At 35.7% G+C, this 26,747-nt stretch overlaps 1 protein-coding gene across 1 annotated transcript; it reads right to left on the minus strand.

Moving 5' to 3' along the window:
* Positions 1-1,423: 1,423 nt before the first annotated feature.
* Positions 1,424-24,843, minus strand: LOC123819382 (NKG2-D type II integral membrane protein-like). Its single transcript, XM_045839705.1, has 8 exons — positions 24,647-24,843; positions 19,938-20,052; positions 9,123-9,230; positions 5,211-5,306; positions 4,956-4,991; positions 4,156-4,307; positions 3,736-3,839; positions 1,424-1,799 (listed from the first exon to the last, which is right to left on the minus strand). Exons 1-8 carry the CDS (start codon positions 24,770-24,772, stop codon positions 1,682-1,684), a joined length of 855 nt encoding a protein of 284 aa, XP_045695661.1. The 5' UTR covers positions 24,773-24,843; the 3' UTR covers positions 1,424-1,681.
* Positions 24,844-26,747: the final 1,904 nt, after the last annotated feature.

The following is a 26,747-nucleotide window of genomic DNA, read 5'->3' on the forward strand; positions in this document are numbered from 1 at the left end:
AGATGATACCGGCCTGCAGTATCCAACTCGGCTGCGGATGTTCGTTGAAACATGCTAAAACATACACAGAGACAACCAGGTCCTGTGGGAGAATTGGGACAGAATGGCCACTCCTCACATGGGGAGCACCTCATGTCCATACCCAAGCAGATTTTTATTGAGAAAACAGACTTAGTTTGTGGATTCACAGTCTGGCAGAAAAGATCAAAAGATGTAGGCAGCTTACAAAGGTGGGGACAGAATTCCTGCTGAGAATCCAGGCAAGGTTTGTGGTCTTTAACATATGAAAGAGGTACAAGTTCTAAAAGTTTCCTGCCTGTGTTTTTAAATTCCAAGATAATAACATCCTCCAGCAAAGAGATCTCACAGGATCTTGCATATTCTATGTCCCAGGCCTGATTACCCCGGGGGTCTGCCATTTCTGGTCTGGGCTGTTTCACCCCTGTAGGTCTCAGAATACAAAGATAGCCAGAAGACTCAGATTTCTCACATCCAAGAGCAAAGCCTCAGGCTTTGATAAAGCCAAAGGGGACGGGGGTTGATGTCTGATCACCCCTCACCCCTTCATTTCCACAGCCCCATGAGTCTTGTCCCTGTCATTCCTTCATGAACGTGTCTGTCTTATATTCATTCTCTATCCAAGAGAATTGTTACCCATCATTGACTGCTGTTCAAGCCAGGGAAATAAGTTTTTTCTCCTTCAGTGGCTCCTGGTCTGGAGGTCTTTCACTCAGCCTAAGTCATGGGGAGTTACGGCTTCCTGAGACCAGGCAGGGCGGTCCCCAACAACATGGAACACAAGTTCTGGGTATTTCTCTGTGTCATTATAATATATGACCTACAGGGGGCAGAAAATACATGTGAACTGGAGAGAATAAGCTTCTTCACAAATATGGAAAATGAGGGCTTGGAAATGGTTGTAAAGATCAAGAGGACCTAAGCACTATTCATGACTCTGAAGCAGTCGTGGGAGACTCCCCAAGCTGCTGCATGTATGCAAGTATTATTCCAATTGCCAAGGATGCTGTTATCCTAATGATTTGCCCAAATTTCTACTCATTCTACAGACTTTAACTCAGATTCCATTTCTTCCCCAGAAGTCTTGTAAGGCCACTCTAAATTCAATTCTTATTTCTTTTTTTTTGTAGCAGTCAGTGCCGGGTTCTTATTATAAGGAACAACTCAATTTCTGCAAAATTTCTCATGTACTGTAGAAAATTACTAGTGGCATTTGAAAGTTGAGGGTGTTTTGTTGATTTCTCAACTTTAGAAAAATTTCAAAAATAGCAAATGTAATGAATCCTCATATATTTTACCCACCTCTAAGCATATTTAATTTTCAAATGCACTGTTTGAAAAGTTTTAAAAGCCTTATTAGTTTAGTATTTGTGAATGTTTAATAAAATTATAGTTCAACCATAGGTATTATCAACAGTTTATTAAACTTAAGAATGAATTTGTTCATCACTTAATAAATTAAAAATTATACAAAACATGTTATAGAAGATAAAGTCTTTGATTGTTAGCCTTTGCTTGCAGCTGATTATGGTTTGTGGCATGTCAGGTGAAAAAAATTATAAATATTGGTGGAATTTTCTTCTGGATGTTTTCTTCATGATAAACACTCAGAGAATGGCATTTTTGTTTTTGGATCCTTTATATTTTATGAACAATAAAGTCATCACACAATCCCATGCATGCAGATGTATGTGTTTGGGGTCGAACAGTTTTCTGTGTAACCTTTAAAATTGGAGCCATAAACCACACAGGTTCCATTCTCCATTTCAACCAATGTTAGTCTAGATTAGAGAGAAGGACAAATTACATTTATGACTTCATTAATGCAGAAGGATAAAAAATGAATATTTATTTAAATATAGGTAATGAAATAATATTATCTCAGGAGATTTAAAGACTACACCTAGACTTTCCTAATTTACAGATTAGCAACGTGTAGCTAACTCTGATTATAAACATAAAAATGCATTGTATTATAAATCACATGCTACTTGTGCTGGACTTAGAGGTGAACAGCAAATCCCATGCTGTGAACCAAGGCCAGCTGCCACTAATACCCATCCTGGAGCCACTCAGCAAGAGTTACAGGTTATGCTGAAGCCAGATGCTGCTTGTTTTAGAGATTTTTGCAAAGTCCCTGAGAGATTTTAGGAGAGTCAAAAGCATGGGCCAAGACAGGTCCTTCATTTGGAAAAACCACTGGAAACAGCTTTGGTGCGTGTGGAAGTTTCTTGGAGAGGAGTCTCAGGGAATCACTAGGGCAGGACAAACAGTGTGATCCAGGTTGATGGAGACTCAGATATGGTGCCTGGCTGCTGGCTCTGCTGAGGGAACAGCTCAGCAAGGAAGCAAAGACCTCTGTCAGCACTTCTGTCTGGGAGAAAGGTGTGTGTCCTCAAGCTCTCCCAATGCCAGACATTTTAGTTCCTCCCTGTATGTCTCTGGTGTCTTTCAAGTTTCTGCCCTAGCACAGGTACTCAGAGGGAGTGAGTCAGAATAATTCCATGGATGGGCCCTGTAAGAGGAAGCCCTGGTAATCATGCAACCCCCTGTCTCAACCACAAACTCCACTGGTTTTTATAGCCAGAAGTTTTGTGGACTTCTCTTCCTGGCACAGAAAACTTGGATCAGAGAATCCTGGAGTGGGGCTGGGACCCTTAGCTCCTCAGGGGGAACCTCCACAGCTGAGATATCTCTCCAATGCTTATCTAATAGTCACAAGTGTGGGATCAGCCCATTCTGTGTTTTACCCCTCTTACAGCCTGGATGTGGCTTCTTTAAATCTCTAGTCATAAGACTTCCATTCAGACAAATTTTAGTGATTCTAAATAATGGTTGTTTTATAGCTTAGTTGTAATTTTGATTTGGTTGTTGGAGCATATGAGTACCACATTTTACTCTGCCACCATTTTGACCAGAAGACTTCTAAAGTAGCTTTATTTTTCATAATCCCATACTGGAAACTACCCAAATATCCATCATTATGTGAAAGAATAAACATACTGAGCAACACCTATAGATGGAAAAGCTCTCAGGCATTAAAAGAAATAAGGTCTTTAAACATGTTATGAGGTGGCTAATCTAAAAATAATATCCCGAGTAAAAAAGCCAGACATGAAAACAGTACATACTGTCGAAGTCCATTTATGTTTTTCTGTAATTACAAACTAATCTATAGTGACAGAAAGCAGATTAGTTTCCTGGAGTCAGAAAGAGGTAGGTAGAATGACATGAAGGAGGTCTTATAAAGGTGCAAAGAGAACATTTTACAGGTGATAAATATGCTAATTATCCTGATAGTATTAATGGTTTTTTTGATTACTCCATTTGTCAAAATTTATCACAATTGAACACTTTAAAAATGTGAACTTTATTGGATGCCAATTATATCTCAACAACTCTGGTAACAACATCATGAAAGAATGAATGTGACACTTAATCTCTCTGCTTTAGACTCCTCATCAGTACCATAAGCATGGTATTAGACAAATCTTGCACAGTACTTAGCACATAGCAATCAATAATGGAACTCAATATTATAGGTATTTGCTACTCTGCTCCACATGGTACTGAATCTAGTCCCTCAGAGTTTTTGGTTGACTCTATTATCATATGGGAATGTCCTGGCACTGTGTGAAGGAAAATGTGATAGTTACATGATCATAGGAATAGCTTAGAGACAGATTCACAAGGAGACACCTCTTGGTAGAGACTTACTGACTGGGAGAGAAAATGGAGCCATCTTCCCACTGCCAGGATCCATTTGCTGGATTTTGTACGAGTCCCATCCAATGATAGGACTTCACCAGTTTGAGGAAATCCTGTTTGAAATCACAAACAAAGTCAGTTCTCAGAATTTTACTACAGACAAAACCATAATCATTTCATCATTTTCCCAAAACTTTGCAAAATGCATTCTGTCCTCTGGCATAATTCTAACTTAAACAACACACATGTAATTCCTACAGTTTTTGTCTTTTCTTATTTTTACTGCTTTGTTATTTTTTAATGCAGAAGGATTTTGGGTGGATATATCTTAGCCTGGTGTCTCTAAGTGATATTTCAGGTTCATATTCCAGAGAATTTCCAAATATGTTAGGACTAAACATAGGAAGATGAATTAAAACAATACCTAACCTGCTCTTCTTTGCTATATATCTTCAGGAGACTGGAATTGTGAGACATACAAGAAGCTTGGCTCTGAAGCCAGCTTTTTTTCTCACTAAAAAATTGGTAGCAGTTGTTTCTATGACATATCCAGTTTTGAGGACACGGGCCACAGTAAGTTTCTAGAAAGGAACAATATATTATTAATTTTCCACATGTCTGAGTATTAAGTAGATTTTTTAAATAGACAGGTTATATAAGTTTTTTTATTCTAACTTTAAAATTCCAGATATTAAAACATTATTGCCACACCCAATGACCTAACTGTACTTACTTATAGATAGATAGATTGATAGATATGCCAATTAACTGTTCTCTACTTTTTTACAAGTATTCCCTCATTGTAAAAATATAATAAAATTTTTAAAAAGCTATAGTGAATTGCAGATAAGAATTGTCTTTCTATAGACTTCATTTTTAATTAAATGTATTGAAGTGACATTGGTTAATAAATTATATTATATATGTTCCAAATATACATTTCTATGATATATGATCTGTCCTACATACTTTCTTGGTATCAAGCATTGATATATGCTTAAACCCCATATACACAGATACATGCAATTTGTGCTTCGAGGTGTGGAGCATAGGAGTAGAAGAGAGTAGCCAAGGAACATATATGTGCATATGCATTGCCCTTGGACATAGAGAATGATTCCTGGGGTAGGGCTGATCAAAGAGGGAAAGTGGGAGGATGGAGGATATTTTTAATAGTGTCTATAAGTTAAAAATGAAAATAATTATAATATCAGAAAACTTTCTCTTACCATTCAAAGAAATTGGAGCTGCTTCATTGAATAATGCTATTAAAATAATCATAATCATTAGAAGGTTTGTATAGCTGCAACATAGTCCAAACAAAAATAAAAATAGTTGACAAGTTGCTAAAGTAGTAGGTAAAATATAAGAAAACATTATATTTTCCTTGATATTGCTAGTTAATGCTGTGTGCTTCTGAATGTTCATCAAAGTAATACATTGCAATTGTTAGATCAACAGTGAAATCCACTGTTGTCACTCACAGTTTATTATGATTATGGAGCTGCATATCGTCACCATCACAATGAAATGGATCCCCATAGCTAGAGCAATGGACCGGGCAACAACAAATGGAGATGCTGTCAAAGAAAAAAGAGTGAGAGAAATGAGAGAAAGATGAAAGGCTTCTGGAATTCCTATGTTTAATGTAAATGTTAGAGCGGTTTTTATGTGGGGATAATAACAGTGCTTTTTCTTCCATTGGTTTTTTTCAGAACAGTTAAAATAAGTTCTTTGTAAATGATTTAAAATAAGACTATAAAATGTAATATTACCTCCTATTCCTCTCTACAAGTTCCCCAGTTCACCTTTAGAATAAATCATAGTTATCATTTTTAAAAATTTCCATGCAGATAAAAGATAATAAATACAAAGAGTTCCTCTTAATCCCCTCTCGAGGACATATTTAAGAAACTATAAAATATTCTATCATATTTTTACTTAAGAAATATCCTAGTGAATTTTCTCTTCATGTCTTGTAAAGTTGTCAAATTTTTATAAATAGCTTCTTGAATTGTGCTTCATTGTTGTATGGACAAAATATCATCAATAGACTGTCAACTTTTTCCCAATGCATATTTAAATTGTTTCTTTGTTTTTGTTATTAATATAATAATATAAATAACATTTTGTGCACTCCTGTGCATACTTTTTAGTACCTTTCTAGGAGAAATTCCCAAAAGGGTAAATACTGAGTCAAAGAGCATTTGCTTTTTAAATTTTTGTAATGATTGAAAATTTCAGTCCAAAAAGGCTATACCTATTTATATACTACCAATATAAAAAAGCCTTCTTTCTTACACTTTCCTCATCATTAAAAGTGTACGAATCTGGTAAAAAATATTATTTTAAAGTTTTAACTTTATTTCTCTTGTTATAAATAAATAACAGAAGATAAGCATCTTTTGCTGTGGTAAAATTATTTACATTTATTTCCTTCAGACTTCTCTTATTTTTATTAATTGGTTTTATTCCCACTTCTTTTTTTTTTTTAAAGATTTTATTTCTTTATTTTTAGAGAGGGAAGGGAGGGAGAAAGAGAGAGAGAGAGAAACATCAATGTGCGGTTGCTGGGGGTTATGGCCTGCAACCCAGCCATGTACCCTGGCTGGGAATTGAACCTGTGACACTTTGGTTCGCAGCCTGCGCTCAATCCACTGAGCTACGCCAGCCAGGGCTTATTCCCACTTCTTAGGTATAGAATATTAGTTTTCTTGCCACATGTTTTCCAGTACTCACCTCAGATACCACTTTTGTTTTAATTTTATTTATGAAACTTTGGGGGTGCTAAAATGGATAATGGTTGACTTGTTAAAACCATTATGCTTTCTTCAATATGAATAATACTGCTTTCGCTATTCTGAGTTTATAAAATAAATTACCCATGTTCTATCATAACTTACATGGTTTCCTTTTTTATTTTAGTCTATGTGGTATTTGTATGTGTGAAATAAGTGAGATAGAAACTCAAATTTATAATTTTTTTCTTTTCCAAATGGTCATTGAATTTTTCTAATATTATCTGCCAAATAAATCAGTGTTCTCATTGATATGAAATACTACCTTTAGCATACAGGGCATTCTTATATGTGTTTGCATTTATTCTTTAATCTGATTTCTATTCAAATGATATATAAAATATCCTAACTTTTATAATACACTTTGATGCGGACATCGACCCACAGTGTCTGCATCATTATGGATGAAATGAGACATTCACATGGACTACTGAGTCCTGTGGAGGAAAAGGGTGAGCATGGCTTTTCTCTCAAGGGGACCAAAAGCCGCAGCCTGTGCCAGGACAGGCTTTTGTTGGGTTTCTCCACCCATTACAGGATGGTCCTCATTTACTATGCACAGGTTCGCTTTAGGTGGTTACCTTTTACAGAAAACAAAGGAGCCAATGCCGCTAATCACATCACAGAAGAAGGATATTTGCAAATGAAAAGGCAAAAGGGTTGAACCAGTTACACTCATCCTTGGAAGGGTTAGCATGGATTTTAGGAAGTTACTTTGCAGTAAATGTCCTCAATTCAGGGTGAAGGAGTTTTAGCAAAAAGCAAGACTCATAGCGGCCTAGGTACATTGCAGGCCTGATTCCCCATGGGAGAACCTATCCGTGGGCATGGGTCCTGTGCATCTCTTAATGGGAGTTGGGCCCATACCATGCAGAGCGGCCTCCTACACACTTGAGTACTTACAGTGCCCATAATATTATATTACATTTCTATTCCAAAATATTTTAGTTTTCATTACACTTCATTATGCCTAAAAAACTTTAAAATCAGCTTTTCAAGAACCTGCTCTATTTAAAATATAATGCATTGGTCTTTCAACAGAATTCCATTAAATGTAGAAATATAGAAATAATTTACATCTTTAAAATACTGTTTTTTATCCTTGATTGGTTTCTTTTGCCATTATGGATGTCTTATGTTCACTGGTACAACTTTAAAGTAATAAACTTATTTCCATTATTTTTAAGTAAAAAGTCAATTTCTGATTTTTGGTCTTATAAATATGACATTTTCCTTTTATCACGTTTTTCTCGTTTTGTAGACAGCTGATTTTTTTTTTTTTGCATTTTTTGGTCTTGTTCAAGTACAGTTGTCTCCATTTTCCCCCTACCAGTCCCCATTCCCAGTCATCCTCACTTCCCATCCTTGATCCTACTCCTTTTGGTTTTGTCCATGTGACATTTATATATGGTTTTGAAAACCTTTCCCCCCTTCCCCTCTATTTATCCCCTCACACCTCCCCTCTGGTTACTGTCAGTTTGTTCTTAATTTAAATTGTAGGCAGCTGATTTTTACATCTTATTTTTAATCAGGTCCACATATCAAATTTCCTTATTGTTTGTCAGTTTTGGGGTTGGTGAAGTTTTGAGGTTTTAAAAATATTTTAAGTCGTATGTTTTTACTAGTAATATTAATTTCAACATTTTATTCTAATTTCAGATCATTTGCTTTTTTTCTTTCCTTGGTCATGTACATTGGCTAGTACCAGCAAAATCATCAATATTAACCAAGAATAATGAGAATAAAATTTCTTGCCTTTTTCTACTTACAATGAAAATAGTGTAAGCATTTATCAAGAAGCATAATGACAGCTTCTGAGCATATATCTAAAAGCAGTATTTATATTCTAGAGGCTTTGATAATTAAGTTCTTTTAAACTAAGGATTTATAAATTTTTATCCAAAATCTTTACAACATTATACACATGATATACAATCTTTGATTATTACATCTGATGCGTTTTCTATAATTAACTCTTGAAAGTGACACAATTTGATGATCATTTATTTTTTCACATATAATCAAAACTTATAGGTGACAGTAGCCTATTATTTTCCTTTTTGTGTAGCCTATTATTATATAATAGGAATATAATAGGAATAGTATAGGAATAATAGTAGCCTATTATTATATAATAGGAATATAATAGTAGTCTATTATTTTCCTTTTTTCAGGCTTCATCTTCAATCATATTTTTCTTGATAAAGTACAGACAGCGAATCCTCTTCACTGCACAGTAACCTTTCTGTATATCACAGTCCAGTCACTGCTGCTGTGCTGTTTAACGACATGCCACCGACAGGTGTTGTGTATTTCTCTTCTCTTCTGTTTATTCGCCCCTCCTGATAGCTTGCTGTTCAGTGAGCCCTTAGAAACGGCAGTCTTAGTTGTCATTGCTATGGTAATCTTACCTCTTTTAGGGCATGAAAAGCTCATCAATTCAACAATTTCTTCTCACTTTGCACATATTCCAAGGACATCAAACTTAATCTCACATCTGCTTCTCTCATGACGGCAAAATTAAACTGAATGTTTATCCCCGATGATCTCAGAGTTTCCGATTTCACCTGAAGATGGCGAATGGAATGTAGTACTTACGGTTTCCCCCAGATGTGTTCGTGATCAATGTGGATCTTTTCTTTTGTCCTGGTACAGAAGTAGAACGATTTTCAAGTTTAAGTTTGTAATTGTGTGATTCACTCATCTCTGGAGAAACACAAATCAAGCCAACATGAGTCATGACTTTTCTGCTTCTGTGATTTTCAACTTTAAACTTTAACTTGCCATTTCTACCCTTTTTCTTTTAAATTATATCACCAAGTTAATTTTGTTTTATGTTATTTCATTACTATATTTTTCACTTTATAATATAAATAAAATTATATTTATTCTGTAACAAAATATCTTAGCAATATCTTATGCGCTATTAACATAAGTTCATTGTAACCATGAATTAAAATAAAGACTGTATAGAGAAAAGATAGGGTCTTAGGGAATTAAACATTGTGTTTAGTTTATAGGGCCACATTTACTAACTTAATAACTTCACAAATTGCACAAAAATAAAAAAAAGAAAGAAAGGGACAAAAGAAGGAACAAAAGATGTCAATACACTGTGGTATGGCCATCTTAAAAGTGAAATAAAATAATATGTACTTAGTATCAACAACATCAGTCACATAGTAAACACTTAGTAAAGGTTAGTGTGTCTAATTTTCTTCATAGTGAAGGGCACGCAAAGAATAAAATAGTGTAGTCTAAAACTTGAGAATAAAGACAAAGAATCTTGCATCTGAACAAAACAAGAATCATTTTGCTCTCTTCTTGAAACAGTAAATGTATTAAATATGTAAAAGCCTTTTATAATTGAAATGTTAATCTTAATTACCTTTGAGATGTAAAATTAAACTAAAGCTGTACATGTATTACATAATGTTATACATACAATATATAATGTATGTATGATGCAAATATGTTATGAATAAAGAAATTGAATTTTAGAAGTGATCAATATGGTATTACTTATATAAAATAATGCCACCACTCATTTATAATACTTTTAGTGTTATACTTTGTTTAAGAAACCCTTTAAAATCTATGTCATTTTATTTGAGTATCATAGAAATCCACTGAGATAAATAGCACATGTTTTATATCTCTAGTTCACATAAAAATAAAAACTTAGGTACATAGATGGTGTATTACCCCAGATCTCAAAACTAGAGACTGGTAAAAGTGTCATTAATTCAGTTCTTCTAACTCCCAATTCTGTTTCTATCGCTGCTTCAGACTGCCTCAGATTGGGAGAGTTTACTTTAGGTAGTTAAGAAAGTAAAGGAGGAACAAGCTTTCAAATTTTTAAAGACTTGATTTAAATATAACATTAACATAACATGCCATGAATATAAAGTGAATATAAGTCAATCTGAATAAATCACTTTTTAGATATGCTAGTATCAAATTCTGGGCATATATTGAAATTATACATAGGCCAAACTACACATTTATGTGGAAAGAACATACACATGTGGTGATGAGCCCACCGATCTTGGACCAACCCCATCATACAATTGTGACTTCTTATCTGCCACAGAAATGAATCCAAATTATTTGCTACTGAATAAAGTAAATCACTTATTTTTTTTTTGTTTTCTTTCTTTGTGATATGGAGAAATTTCCTCCATGAATATATTTAAAAAGGAACAAATGAAAATGAGAAAATAAAAAGTCAGGCAAATAATTTCAAATTTTATCTTGGTTACAAAATGGTAAAAATATACAATGAGTTTTAAAATTTGCCTACATGAAGATACTTAATAAAAACACGGTTTTCATCACTGATATTGGGTGACAACACACATAGGTTATACTTGTTTATTTAATTTAGTGATAATTGCTTTCAGTATATCATTTACAAAGGTAATCTTAAATTTGTTTGTACAGTAACATTTCACACTGTCTAGCAGAGCTCTCAGAAAATATAGCTATTTAATAAATATGTGTAGTGATTAGATTGTAAAATAAAATGTTTTATATTAAAATGTAATAGTTGAAAGCAACAGATATAATTTACTTTATTTTGTAAGTAAAGTTGTGTGTTCCATAAACTAAGTACCTTGCATAAGAGCACAAAATTCATAAAAGTGAGCATTCAAATTGAAATTCAATTTTTTATTCTAAAATGTAAAGATTCATTCTTACAGTTTTGTTTACAGACAAGACTTTATCTTATAGCAACACTATAACTTCTGATTCTTTAATATTTATCCTAATTATCTTTCATTGAATTAAGTAAGAGTACACTTCATAAGTAATAAGCATCCTTTGCGTTCAGTAATTCTATTCAAACACTCAAGAAACAATTAGAATTACTTTGTTACATAAATATTTTCAGAAATTTTCTTGAGGTTCAAATCTCAAGAATCTCTCATTTCTTGAATAATAGTTCTTAGAAACATTTAAACACAGAGACACACACCTGATCAGAGAAGAAACGTCCTGCTTTCTGTGCAAAATTCAGGCATGTCTTGAGCTCCTAATTTAGAACTGAGCCAAGAGATGCCCAATCAATTTTTTGATGCCGAGATAAATATGAAAAACATTACTCTAATCTCATTTTCCTGTTGAAAAAAAACAGCACAAGCCACAATACTTCTTTCTGCCCCTTCACTACACAGACATTTTACTAAGCGAAGAAATAAATCTAATGACTTAAAAATGATGAATTGATTAGTAAAAAGTGTACCTGAGTTTTGAGAATCAAATGGTAAAATTACATAATCTCTTTTTGAACCAAAAATAAAAGAGTTTAGCATAACTCCATCCCCATATTCTTATTGGCTGACATTGAGATCCTGCCCGGTGATTGGTGGTTGTCTTTGTTATTTATTAGGTGGGTGCTCAGTGTATTAGGGGCTGGAGACATTCAATACTTTTATTATATAAAAGCTTTTCTATATGCCCTTCAGGCACGTCCTGGCAAGAACCTGTAAGACTGGTTTAGAAAGGCACTATATAGGTCAATATAACAGAACAATTCAAAGGGACCATTACTTATAGAGGTGTTGCATGAACAATGTGATTAGCAATAAATGAGTAATAAAAAAAGGGTTGAAAATACTGTGTGAAAAAAAGAAGAAAGTAAATAAACTTGTTAATCATCCTGTATACATGCTATTATAAGTTTGAGTGGCATTATGTATGCTATAATATGTAGGATGAAACTAAAGAGAAATATTTTTATGTTTGTGAACATACATATGTATGCACACAAACATAAAGATATATATATGGCATTATATGTATTTATATATAATCTTTTAATTATGAAACATAAGAGTGTACTAAATAAAAATTCTATGATAAATCATCATATGCTTATCTTCAATAATGATAAAGTTTTGCCAGTAATATTTCACTTTTGATATATGTGGATGTCTCAGATAAATCTCTGCTCTTAAATAAGGTCTTTTTCTCCTCTTTTTTGTGAACATCACTTAATATATTACTCCCCCTTTATTATTCAAAACCATACCACAAAATTTTATGTCAGAATAACAACATAATCCCCTAGAGCAAGGGACATAAAGGAAAGAATAAACAAATGGGATCTCATCAAAATAAAAACCTTTTGCATAGCTAAAGAAAACAGTATCAAAATAAAAAGAGAACCAACTGTATGGGAAAACATATTTGCCAATGATACCTCAGACAAGGGTTTAATCTCCAAAATATATAAAGAACTTACATGACTCCACTCTAAGAAGACAAGCAACCCAATTAAAAAACGGGCAAAGGACTTGAACAAACACTTCTCCAAGGAGGACATATAGAGGATCCAAAGACACATGAAACGATGTTCCATATTGCTAGCTAACAGAGAGATGCGAATTAAAACCACAATGAAATACCACTTCACACCAGTCAGAATGGCCATCATAAACAAAGTAACAAGCAAACAAGTGTTGGAGAGGTTGTGGAGAAAAGGAGACCCTAGTGCACTCTTGGTGGGACTGCAGACTGGTACAACCACTATGGAAAACAGTATGGAACTTCCTCAGAAAACTAAAAATGGATCTGCCTTTTGACCCAGCAATTCCACTGCTGGGACTATATCCTAGGAACCCTAAAACACCAATACAAAAGAACCTTTGCACCCCAATGTTCATAGCAGCACAATTTACAATAGCTAAATGCTGGAAGCAACCTAGATGCCCATCAGCAAATGAAAGGATCAAAAAACTATGGTATATTTACACAATGGAATTCTATGCAGCAGAAAGAAAGAAAGAGCTCCTACCCTTTGCAACAGCTTGGATGGAGCTGGAAAGCATTATGCTAAGCAAAATAAGCCAGGCAGTGAAAGACAAATACCATATGATCTCACCTTTAACAGGAACCTAAACAACAAAACAAAGAAGCGAGCAAAATATAGTCAAAGACACTGAAATAGAGGACAGGCTGACAGTGACCAGAGAGAAGAGAAGAGGGAATTTCAGGGGAGAATGGGAAGGGTTTACAGAAACAAATTTAAAGGACACATGGACAAAAACTAGGGGGAGGGTGGTAATGGGAGGGAAGTGGGGAGGGATGGATGGGTGGACTGGAATGGGCGTAAAAGGGAGAAAACTGTACTTGAACAATGATTAAAATAAAAAAAATAAAAATAAAGATAAAAAAACTAATGTCTTAATGTTCTGATTTCTAGCTACTCACAATTTCTGTTACATTAAAGAAATGACAGGGAAACTGTCACAGCCAAAGGAGCTTAAAGGTACAGAATGATTAAATGTAATGGATAGGATAATGGATAGAAAAGGGACATTATGTAAGAATTAGGAAGACCTGAAAATAATGCATTCTTTATTTAACAACAGTGTATCAATATCAGTTCACTCTCTGACAAATGTACCACTTACATAACTGTTGTTACATAACTGTTAGCAATAAGGGGAACTGCACATACAGGATGTGTGGGAACTCTCTGTGCCACCTTTATAATTTATTGTAAATGTTAAAATATTCAGAAATAAATAGTTTACTTACAAAATAAGTGGTCAGAGGTTCTTTTGCATGTCACTATGAAAATAATGATAATAAATACACATAGTAAAAAGAAAACTCTAGAAAAAAACAGCTAAAAAAAGCAGAATTACTCATATTTCCTCTTTTTAAAAAGATTTTATTATTTATTTTTAAAGACGGGGGAAAGGAGGGAGAAAGAGAGGGAGAGAAACATTAATATGTGGTTGCCTCTCATGCATCCCCCACTGGGGACCTGGCCCACAATGCAGGCATGTGCCCTGACTGAGAATTGAACCAGCGACCCTTTGGTTTGCAGGCCAGTACAGTGCTCAATCCACTGAGCCACACCAGTCAGGGCAGAATTACTTATAATAACACTCACTAAATATGTGCACATGAAAACAAAATTTAAGTCAGTAAATCCTCACTTTATTTAATCAATGAGGTAATTTTGAGCAATAATCTTCAGCTAATAAAGCAAACAGACACTATTTACTATGTACGATATGAGTGAAATAAGAATAACACAGGTATAGGCTTGTTGGGAACCGCCCTGCCTGGTATCAGAAGCTGTAACCCCCACCTAGGCTAGGCTGAGGGAATGCCCTTGGAACCGTATGCCAGCAAGGAGACAAAAGCTTATCTCCCTGGCAGAAATGCTGCTTTTGCTGCTTCATTCATAACTGAACCCCAAAGCTTGGTCGGTTAGCCAAAGACAGGTAAGATTCCCCAAGGGGGAAACGATCTAAGACAGGCATGATCACGTGGGAGGCCCCCAAAAGAAGGACTTTGGGGGCTACAGCAAAAGGGGGTGATGGACCCTTGCTCCTCGGCTTTGACATAGCCTGAGTCCTCATCTTCTGGGAAAATATCTCCTTATCTCTTGGTTGCCTTAGTTCCCTTGCTCCACCTAAGCCTGAAACAATGACAGGGTGGTGCAGCTCTGTGCTGAAGACGGCGGATTCCCTGGGTGATCAAGCCTAAGAAAGAATATGTAAATTATTGTGAAACCTTCTTTGTTTAGAATGCTCTCAGTTGAATGAGAAGGTTCCAAGGAGGAAGTTAGTTTGTTCCTCAAAGTCTTACAGTTCTTTGACCCTGACTCAAAATAGACCCGCAGAGTTCCTTGTTATCTATTGTTCCTTACTTCCTCGCAATGAGTAATGTACTTTACCTGAATTATTATGCAAAATGAGCCCAATAAAAACAGGTTTGGATGGTAAATCGGCGCGCTCCCCACTAGAAGGGGTAGCCATTCCGTCCCTACTTCTCCACAGAAACTAGTCTGTCTCTGTGCATGTTTTTTTCTAGAATTTCAATGGGCCATCTGCAGCGTTCCGTGATCACTGCTGGCCGGTGACCCGTGCATCACAGGCTGCTTCTGCAACTAGAATAATATTGATGAGATCAGTAGGTTTTTTTAAATTCTTTCATATGGATTACATGAACCAAATAGTATTCAAAGGAGAGATATAATGAACTTTCAAAAAATAAATCATTAGCCCTGGCTGGCATAGCTCAGTGGATTGAGCGTGGGCTGTGAAACAATGTGTCACAGGTTCAATTCCCAGTCAGGGCACATGCCTGGGTTGCAGGCCTCGGCCCCCAGCAACCTCACATTGATGTCTCTCTTTCTCTTTCACCCTTTCTTCCCTCTCTAAAAATAAATAAATAAAATCTTATAAATAAATAAATAAATAAATCATTATAACAGGCAAAATCTTCTAGACAGCAGAAAAACGAGGAATAATATCTTTTTCTTTCACTAATAATAGAATGACCTTGATATCATTTTATATTAAATTTTTTTGAATATACAAAATTTAAGATTTATTCATAATGAAAAAATAATATAAAAGACTGGGGAACCCTGACTGGCGTAGCTCAGTGGATTGAGCATGGGCTGCGAACCAGAGTGTCGCAGGTTCCATTCCCGGTCAGGGCACATGCCTGGGTTGCAGGCCACGGCCCCCAGCAACCGCACATTGATGTTTTTCTCTCTCCCTCTTTCTCCCTCCCTTCCCTCTCTAAATATAAATAACTAAAATCTTAAAAAAAAAAGACTGGGGGAAATGCTTGTATGAAGTTTGATGAAAGGTCACTATTGGTAACACCTGAAGATTTCTCTCAAACCTAATGAGGAAAAAGTATCAAGATTTAGTACATACGTTGACAGAGAATTTAAGTAGACGAGTAATAAATAGCATTAGTGTTACTGGTAGAAGGTCAGTTGGAGCCAATTGAGTTTCCCCCGTCAGCCAAGATGGTGACAGGGGGAAGTTCTCGGGTCCCAGATTATGGGTGAGAACTGGGAGAAACAGGCACATGTGCCATAGTTGTCAAAACAGTGGCGGGGGAGGTGATGGACCAAAGAGGTTTGTCAGTCTCCCGTGAAGAGATAAAGGACTGAAGGTGAGGTGGACCCACCAGCAGCATGCAAAAGTTTGGGAAGTTTATTGGTCATTTTGAAAAAGCATGTGGCCTGTCATACATACAAGCTAATATAATCCCAGGGGAACAAAGAAACACCCTCTTCCCTTCCTCATGACTTGGATTCACGTGGTGCAGGCTGCTCTCTCTATGTGGCCCATGGCTTCTGGGAAGGAATCTCTCTCCCTCTCTGTGGCTGACCTTGTGCTGCCTTCACCTGTGCATGCACATACTCTTTCCTGGGAGCACACAACCTGGCAGTCCTAGCAGTTGCATGGCGCATGTGCGCACTGGCTCCACACCCAGGTCCCAAGAAGCTGGAAATGAATAGCAACGGGGAACAAGATATGCTACATGGATGGGGCCTGTGACTGCTGAGTAAGTAGTGCTTGTGGATTTCAAAGGGTTCTACTTTATACTGCTGCCGGAACTCTACTGCCTTTTTCTTGGATTTGCATAGGAGATGAACTATGAGCCTGGGAGTCCACCATTTTCCCAGATCGCATAGCACCTGAATAAAACCTCTTTCCTTTTTCACTAGCATCTGCCTCACAAGTTTGGATTTTATGGTGGCAGGCAGCCAAACTTTTTGTTTGGTAACATTAGTACAAAAGTATGGAATCAAAGATACATTTTGAGTTAACCTTGATTTACACCTTCTATTATCTTGAAAAAAACTCCATATGTATAACTTTAAAAATTATGTATTTTGGGTTTGATTTCCAAAATATATAAAGAACTCACATGACTCCACTCCAGGAAGACAAACAATCCAATTAAAAATAGGCAAAGAACCTGAACAGACACTTTTCTAAACAGGACATACAGAGGTCCCAGACACATATGAAAGGATGCTCAGCATCACAAGCCATCAGAAAGATGCAAATTAAAACCACTATGAGATACTACTTCACACCAGTCAGAATGACCATCATAAATCAACAAACAGTAAGTGGTGGCACGGTTGTGGAGAAATAGGAACCCTAGTATATTCTTGGTAGGAATGTAGGCAGGAGTGGCCACTGTGGAAAACTATGGAATTTCCTCAAAAAATTAAAAATGGAACTGCCTTTTGACCTGGCAATTCCCCTGCTGGGATTATATCCTAAGAATTCTGAATCATCAGTCCAAAAGAACCTAGGTACCTCAATGTTCATAACAGCACAATTTACAACAGTCAAGTGCTGGAAGCAACCTAAGTGCCCATCAGTAAATGAATGGATCAGAAAACTAGGTACATTTACACAATGGAATACTATACAGCAAAGATAAAGAAGGAGCTCCTACCCTTCACAAACAGCATGGATGGAACTGGAGAGCATTGTGCTAAGTGAAATAACCCAGGTGGTGAAAGGCAAATGCCATATGATCTCACCCATAAGTGGAATCTAATTAACAAAACAAACAAGTGAGCAAAATATAACCAGAGACATTGAAATTAAGAACAAAGTGACAGTAACCAGAGGGGAGGGGTATAATGGGGGAAAGAAGGGGAAGGGCCATCAAGAAACACATATAAAGGACACATGGAAAAACCCAAAAGAGGGTAAGATGGAGGGTTGGAGGTTGTCGGGTGGGGAGGGGTTAAGAGGTGGTGGGAAAATGGAGACAAATGTACTTGAACAAAATAAAAAAATAAAAATAAATAAAAGTTTATTTCATTTTCTTCTGTTTTTTTTCAAACAGTACCACAGCCATTTTATAATATTTTTTATATTTTATTCAGAAAGAGATTATGTAATTTTACCACTTATTTCTCAAAACCCTGGGATGATTTTCATCACTGAATTAATCATTTTAAAGTCATAAGGTGATGTTAGGACTTAACATTTATTTCATCAATTTCAAAATGTTCTGTATGGTGAAGCTGCAGAAGGAAGTATTGTGATTTGCATTATTTTTTTAAAGGTTTTATTTATCTATTCTTAGAGAGTGGGGAAGGGAAAGAGAAAGAGAGGGAGAGAAGTATCAATGTGTGGTTGCCTCTCCCATGTCCCCTATTGGGATCCTGGCCCGCAACCCAGGCATGTGCCCTGACTGGGAATCAAACCAGTGACCCTTTGGTTCACAGCCCATGCCCAATCCACTAAGCCACAGCAGCCAGGGCTGTGCTTTTTTTTTTTAAAGAGGAAAATAAGATTAGATTAATGTTTGTCACATTTTTTATTAGGGATCAAAGTTGATTGAACATCTTTTGTTTCAGTTCTAAATTGGGAATTCAACACATGCCTAAACTTTTTATAAAAAACAGGACATTCCTTTCCTGATCAGGTGGTGGTCTCTCTTGTGTGTTTATGTTTCTAACAATTGTTCAAGCAATGACGAATTCTTGAAATTTGAACTGAAAAAAATTTTCTAAAAATATTACAGAGCAATATAATTCTCCTTTTTCTTCAGTGTTTGAATAGAATACCTGAAGCAAGGAATGTTTATTATTTCTGAAATGTGCTGTTTCTTATTCATTATAGATAATAAAATAAATTTATTAAAACCATACATTATTTATTATATTTTATAATATATATTATATTATTTGTAATTATGTTGAGATGTAATTGATATATAATATTATATTAGTTTTAGGTTTACAAAATAAGAAATCTATACTTGTATATATTAAGAAATGATCACCACAATAATTCTAATTAATACCAGCTTCAAGGATTTTGAGAGAGGTGTATTCTGAGTCCATCATATTGAGTTTAAAACAATTAAAAGGGAGAGGTGCAATTTAAAATAAATCTTACTTGTATAAATAAATACTATGTACAAAGAAATTCTGATTTCTTTCTCATTGGTGAGCAGATAATCACTATGCATCTGTAGTGACATTATATCATTGAGGATTTGCTGAACATTAGCGATACTTTGGTGACATGTGAAATTGCAAAAAAGACATGCCATTTCTCTCTGAAAACATACTTTGTTATAAAGACAATAAAAGCAACAAAATTAATTTATGTAGGAAAAGTATGCCGTGACTGCAAAAATATACATATGAGCCTTGTGTATAAATATTTTCTGACCTCTTCAACCCCTTTTTACTCTTTTTGGAGAAAGAAAGCTGTGATGTTTTGAAAACAGCCTGAATTCAAGTCATTTGAGAAAAACCACCAACACCTCAAAATGACCATGACCAGAGGGAGCAGGGGAGGGAGCAATGGGGGAAAGGAGAGGGAGGAGCAAGCCAGGGAACACAGAGGACTCAGGGGCACGGGGACGGGCAGTGGTGAGGGTTGGCTGTGGCCAGGGGTGAGGGACAGGGGAAAGCAAAGGAGAAAATGTCAGGACAGCTGTAACTGAACAACAACAACAAAAACAACTAAAAAAAAAAGGAAAAGAAATTACATTTCTTAAGTGAGAATACCACCAAGGCCTAATCAACCAACCTTCTAAGCAAATAAGATAGGGGTTAACTTACATGGCTAAGCATGTGTTAAGTCCTTCCTGCGTACCTACCACAAGGGGAGAAGATGCGGAGACCACACTGCAACTTGTGGTGAGAAACAGTCTTCTTGGCAGGATGCTCACTTCGAGTTGTGACATGAAAACTGAACATATACCGGAGAGTTGTCTGGAAATAAAAGCACAAGATGTGTTGTTATGACAACATCAAACTGTCATAGCCCAGACTTTTCTGTAAATGTGTTTGAATTAATAAAAAAAAACATGTCAAAAGACAAATTCGAAAAGTCATATGGGCAATGAAGTAAATCAAAGGCTCTGAAAGAAAGAGACCTGAGTCTGGATATGCATGGGCAGACTGAAGCTGAAGTGACATAGTGAGCAATATAACAGTAAAAAAATCTGCACACATACTATAAGAAATATGTGTTTAGGACGTATTTAGTCAGAACCTAAAATATTGATTCAGAACATCCAGCTAAGGATGATGGACTGGATGAGGCACGTACAGTGCCAACTACAGCAGTGTAACAGGGTGAACATGTGGCCGAGATCCCGTTAATCTTGACTGTGTACCTTGTTGGGACAGGAGGAAGAGCAGGCCACCATCTTGGCTGCTAGCTAATATTGCCTGGCACAGTTTCATGAGCTAGTAATGGAGAAATAATTTCTTGGCCCCATCTCAGATGATCTTTTGATAATTCTAAAAATAAGCAATTCCACTCAGGAGTAATTTCTCTCACAAAGAAGTGTTTTCATTATGTTAACATAGACCATGCTGGAAGTCTATAAATACCCATCTATCATATAATGGAACAGAAAAGTTTTTCCCCTATGGTGTTTTCTTAAAACTGGTAAAGAATCAGTCATATAAGCAGCAAATCTTTTCAAAAATGCTTTGAAGTAAATCATGCGCATGAATTACTAATCAGATGACTTCAAATTTCCACTAGCCTCATGGTTATTTTTCTTTGATTTTTTAATTTGTTGTACTTAACCTTCTCTTTCCTACCATAAGGGTAATATACACATTCATGAAAGGAAATTACCATTTATAATTTCTACATCTTGCATGCAAATGGATTTTGTGTTTACTTTGGTACTTTAAATATCAAAGAATCATAGAATGTTGTAGATGCCACAGAATTTGAACACTGCTTGTCCTGAGTGGCTATGGAGATAGATCCAGGTATCGGATAGCACTTTCCCAAAGGAAAAAAGTTCATTAGTTGCTGATCTGGGTAGAACTCAGATCTCCCATCACAGCTTCCTTTAAAAAAATCACCTAATAGAAGTTGGTATAGAAGTCATAATTCTAATGACTTATTATTTCTTACTTTATCACTATTACATTCATTTGTATACACAGGAATAAAAATGAGTGCTCTTTAAACTCTGCAATTCTTAAATTACTCTCCTGGAGAGCAACAGAATAATCACTAAAAGTTTACAATGTTTCTTCTGTGGTTTTATCCAATCTCCTGGATCCTTTCTATACTGTGTTACATTTTTCTATTTTTGTATACAGACACAACAACACCAAAGCACAACAAAATATGTGAATAAATAAATAGAAAATTATTGATATTTTTATGAAGACTATTTCCTATCTACTCTTTGAGTTAGTAGCTATTTAGAACATCTGTGTGGCAAACATCTTTTTTTGCAATGGACATACATAGTTGGATAAAGGATAAAGCATGGTCTCTGTCATCTAATTGTTCATAATCTATTGAAGGTATAGATATAAGCACATAATTTTAAATAAATATGTCATTTGCAGTGGTAGACAAAATTACTGGCTATCATGGAAGATAAGATCATAGATGACAATTTCACAATGGATTGCCAATGTCAACTATAAGAAAATGGGGCTGGGGAAGGTATTTCAAGGTGATTGGGGTTAAAACAGAATAAGAACTGAAGGTAGAAATGTCAAAGACATAGAAGAAAGAGATAAGAATGTGAATAAAGGCAGTTCTATGCAGTCTACTAGGGTTGGTTTGTTAAGTGGGGTTATGAGGATGGAGCCTAGAACAGTCTAGAATGACAAGAAATTGGTGTGAGTGAGAAGAAAGATTAACAAACTAAGCTATGTTGCTTGAATAGTACATGTTGTCAGGAGAAACCCTTTGAGAAGTTTTAAGCAAAGGTTGACTAGGTCATATTTCTGCGTTTTGGGCAGTCATTTTGACTTGCTCAAAGGACAACAGATTTATCTGATGATGGGTTAATATCCAAACTTTATGAAGATCGTACAAAACTCAACACCAAAAACCAAACAACCCAATTAAAAAATGGGCAAAGGACCCGAATAGACACTTCTCCAATGAGGGCATACATATGGCTAATAAACATATAACAAGATGCTCAATGTCACTAACCCTCTGAGAAATACAAATAAAGACCACAATGACATATCACCTCACACCTGTCAGATTGACTGTTTTCAATAAATCAACAACAAACAAGTGCTGGTGAGGATGTGGAGAAAGGGGAACTCCTTTGTACTGTTGGTGGGCATGCAGACTGGCACAGCCACTCTGGAAAGCAGTGTGGAGATACCTCAAAAAATTAAAAATGGATCTGCCTTTTGACCTAGCAATTCCACTTCTGGGTATGTCTGGGGGAACCCAAAACATTCATTTAAAGGAACATAAGCACCCTTATGTTCATTGCAGCATTATTCACAATCGCTAAAATGTGGAAGCAGCCCAAATGTCCATTAGCAGGAGTGATAACATAACTATGGGACATTTACACAATAGAATACTATTCGGCCACAAAAAGAAGAAAGTTTTACATTTTGTGATAGTGTTGATGGACGTGGAGAACATTATGCAAAGTGAAATAAATCAGTCAGACAAGGACAAATGCCATATGATTTCACTCATATGTGGATTCTAGGGAATAAAAAAGAACTAATAAGCAATATAGAGATAGACTCATAGCAGGATGACATCTAATGGGGGGATGAAGATGGAGGAGGATAGAGTGGACAAGAAGGAAAAAGGACTCATGGATGTGGACAACAGTGTGGTGATTGCAAAGGGGATAAGGGCATAAGGAGACAAAATGGTAATGGGAAAAATACAATAAAAACTACAGGAAATTACAAGGCTTGCAATCTAAGAGTTTCTGTAGTCTAAAAAGAAAATATGTCCAGAGCTGTTTCCTTGTAAGCTTCAATCTGCTTCTCATTGGGTAAAACCTGTAGAAAGTTGTTTATATACTCTCATTGCTTCACGTGAAACCAGTGTGGGTTTTGCAAAATTTTCAGCAGGGGTTGTAATCCCTAATTACTAACTCTTCTCATTGCATACTGAAGAAATGTGACTTTAGATGTAATAAAGCTTGCAACTTAAAAATAATTTTAAGAAGACACTTCTCCAAGGAGGACATACAGAGGGCCCAGAGACATATGAAAAGATGCTCAGCATCACTAGCCATTAGAGAGATGCAAATTAAAACCACTGTGAGACACCACTTCACACTGGTCAGAATGGCCCTCATAAACAAATCAACAAACAACAAGTGTTGGAGAGGTTGTGGAGAAAAGGAAACCCTAGTGCACTGTTGGTGCGAATGCAGACTGGTGAAGCCACTGTGGAAAACAGTACTGGATTTCCTCAGAAGACCTAAAATGGAACTGTCTTTTGACCCAGCAATTCCCCTGCTGGGATTATATCCTAAGAACCCTGAAACACCAGTTCATAAGAACCTATACACCCCAATATTCATAAGGCACAGTTTATAGTAGCCATGTACTGGAAGCAACCTAAGTGCCCATCAGTGAATGAATGAATCAAAAAACTCTGGTACATTTACACAATGGAATACTACATAGCAGAAATAAAGGAGGAGCTCCTACCCTTTGCGACAGCATGGATGCAACTGGAGAGCATTATGCTAAGTGAAATGAGCCAGATGGTGAAAGACAAATACCATATAATCTCACCTTTAAGTGGAACCTAATCAACAAATTAAACAAGCAAGCAAAATATAACCAGAGATGTTGAAATTAAGAATAATCTGACAGTAACCAGAGAGGAGATGGGAGTGGATGATGGGGGAAAAGGGGAAATGGGTTTCAGGAACAACTATAAAGGACACATGGACAAAACCAACGGGCATTGGAATTAGGGGGGGGAGATGGGGATGGCTGGGGTTGGGAAAGTGATGGGGGGGAATGCAGACAACTGTACTTGAACAACAATAAAATAAAAAAATTAAATTAAAAAAAGAAAAAATATATGACTAGCACCAATGAAGACTCTCTCCTGCTACTTGCTAATTGATACTGACTCTTCTCCAAGACACTACTATTCTATTTCTAAAGGCATTTGTTTAGCCTGTTCTGCAAGTCAGTATCAGAAGCTTAGTATATATGTATATATATTTGTGGCTTCTTTCATTGGGCATTATGGATTTGAGACTTTTGTCATTTGTATTTTATTTGTGTGTGTATAAAAGCATATTATTTTTTTTACTGTTATGTAGAATTCATAAAAGATAGGCCACAATTTGCCTTTCAATTCTAATGTTGTTCCACATTTGTTTTCTTTTCTACTTTTTGACTATTACAAATAAAATTAATATCGACATCTTTCTATATCTCATTGTTGGAAATATGCCCTCAATTCTCATGAACACATGTCTAGGAGGTAAATGTCTAAGTTATATGCTGGCATATAATTAGTTCTATTAGATAATGCTTGAAAATATTATAAAAATATATTTATAAAATTTATTTATGATCTTACCATAGTTATGCAAGTGTCCTCCATATCCTTGCCGACACATAGTGTTATCAATTGTTTCAGTCTAAAGACCTTCTGGGTAGAAGACAGAAGCCCACCCTTTGGGTAGATTTTTGAAAATTTGGGCATTGGACTCTCGGTCTATGCCTGTCCTCCCAGTAGAATGCTGGGACCCGGGAGTTTCTTCCTGATTCTGTGGTGCTATGCAGGGGTAGAGATCGTGGTTAATGTGTGTCTCAACTTTGCCACCTCGCTTTGAAGTGGAAGTTTTATGTTCACCCAGGGTGCAGGAGCCTCTGAACTAGTTTCTGAATTTCTCACAAAGCAAATTTGACCATGAATTACTGTTGAATAGGTGTGTTTTCTCTTGAAAGAAGGTCAAGAGCTTCCTAATCTATCATCTTGCTGACATCATTTTGCTAACTTATTTTTCTTTGAAGTATAAATACACATATTTATAATTTACGTATTTACGTAAATGTGTTTGTGTGTGTGTATATATATAATTTCATCCTTAAGTGATATAAAATAAAGATATTTAATCACTCTGTATCTAGTTTATATCTAAATTGAATTTGGATAGTAATCAAACACATTTTAACTGGGCAAAAATATCACCATGTGTAAACAGAAGTAATTGTGGCTGGTTTCCCTCTCATTACTGATGGAGCAACTGCCATTTTAAACAATGTTATAAAACATGTCTACATAGCACTAACTAGCACTTCTAAATGTTTCCCAATGACCTGCTTAGGATTTTGGAACCAGATTCTTTAGGATGCTTCTGGCTACTATAAAACTTAAATTATAAAATCCAGTGTGATCCCCTTTGTATGTTTTTACTTGGTGCAGAATTAAAACTGTTAGGCTTGCATTTTTTTCAGCCACTATGGTCTACAGGGTTTTTGTTAAAACACTATATAAATAACACAGAAGAGCTGCAGTGAGGAAAAGCATCCATGGCAAACCCAGCCACCACAAGTTAATATTTTAGAATGCTTATTCACTGAGAACTTATGAGTCTTCCATACAAGATTTTTCTGGTTAAGAGAAGCAAATAGATTTTTGAGTAAGGATCTTAAAAAGGAGTACTTTAATAAATGTACTAGCTGAACTTCCAGTTTTATATCCTAAACATTCCCTTCATCTTACAAAAAATCCATAAAATCAATAAAAAAGCAAAGAAAACCACACATGCCTCATGCTCTTTGGCCTCTCCACAGACAAAGAATACCACAACCTTCAAATTATCTGTAAGTGGAGAAAAAATCGACAGAGCTCTCGCTCCAGCCTGCTATTGGATGCCTATATGCTACAGGGTAGGGGAATCAGTCCTTAAAATATTCCATTAAAAGTAGAAGAAGAGAGTATGTAGATAAAGCACAGACATAATCAACCCAGGAAGATAACACTGCAACAATAAATTCCAAAATACTTAATATAGTATGGCATTTGGTAGTGCATAATTGAGGAAGGGTAATGTAATGTAATATATTGAAATGTATACATTGAATTACAATTGAAATGTAATATAAGAAATGAGAACCTTGAAAATAATTTTTTTCCTGTAGGAAAAGCATATAAGAAAGAAGGGGTTGTGTGTCTGAGACATGTGCATGTGAAAGCCAAGAAATAGTTGGGAGGTTTTAAGGATCCCAAAGTAATAAAAGAGAAAAGCGGTATGCCTTTCCCCTCTCAGCCCCACCCATAAAGGGAACTTCACAGATGATGGCAGAACTGACAAAAAGGGAAGCTTTCTGACTAGGAATAGTGATCATTAAATAATAAGAATAAAAAACAAGGCTACACTTATATAAAGCCTTTTCAAGTGTTCCATAGTGTGACAGAAGATTTTCTACCTGGGAAAAAGTCATCTACCTAAAAGAGGAAACAACCACAAAGCTGAAGAAAGCTTGGTATAATACTGCAAATTAAATCACATGTCTTTATCAGGTCATAAAAAGAACAGAGAAGCAAAAATTTTTGTAAATGTTGAAAAAATTAATTAAAAAATTAAAATGAAAAAATAAAACAAATTATAAAGGCAGGAATTGATCAAACCCAGGAAAGTGAATAGAATGCTAGAAGTAAAGTGATAAACAAA

This window comes from Phyllostomus hastatus, unplaced genomic scaffold (assembly GCF_019186645.2).
Source record: "Phyllostomus hastatus isolate PE091 unplaced genomic scaffold, TTU_PhHast_1.1 phas_contig_308, whole genome shotgun sequence".
NCBI lineage: Eukaryota > Metazoa > Chordata > Mammalia > Chiroptera > Phyllostomidae > Phyllostomus > Phyllostomus hastatus.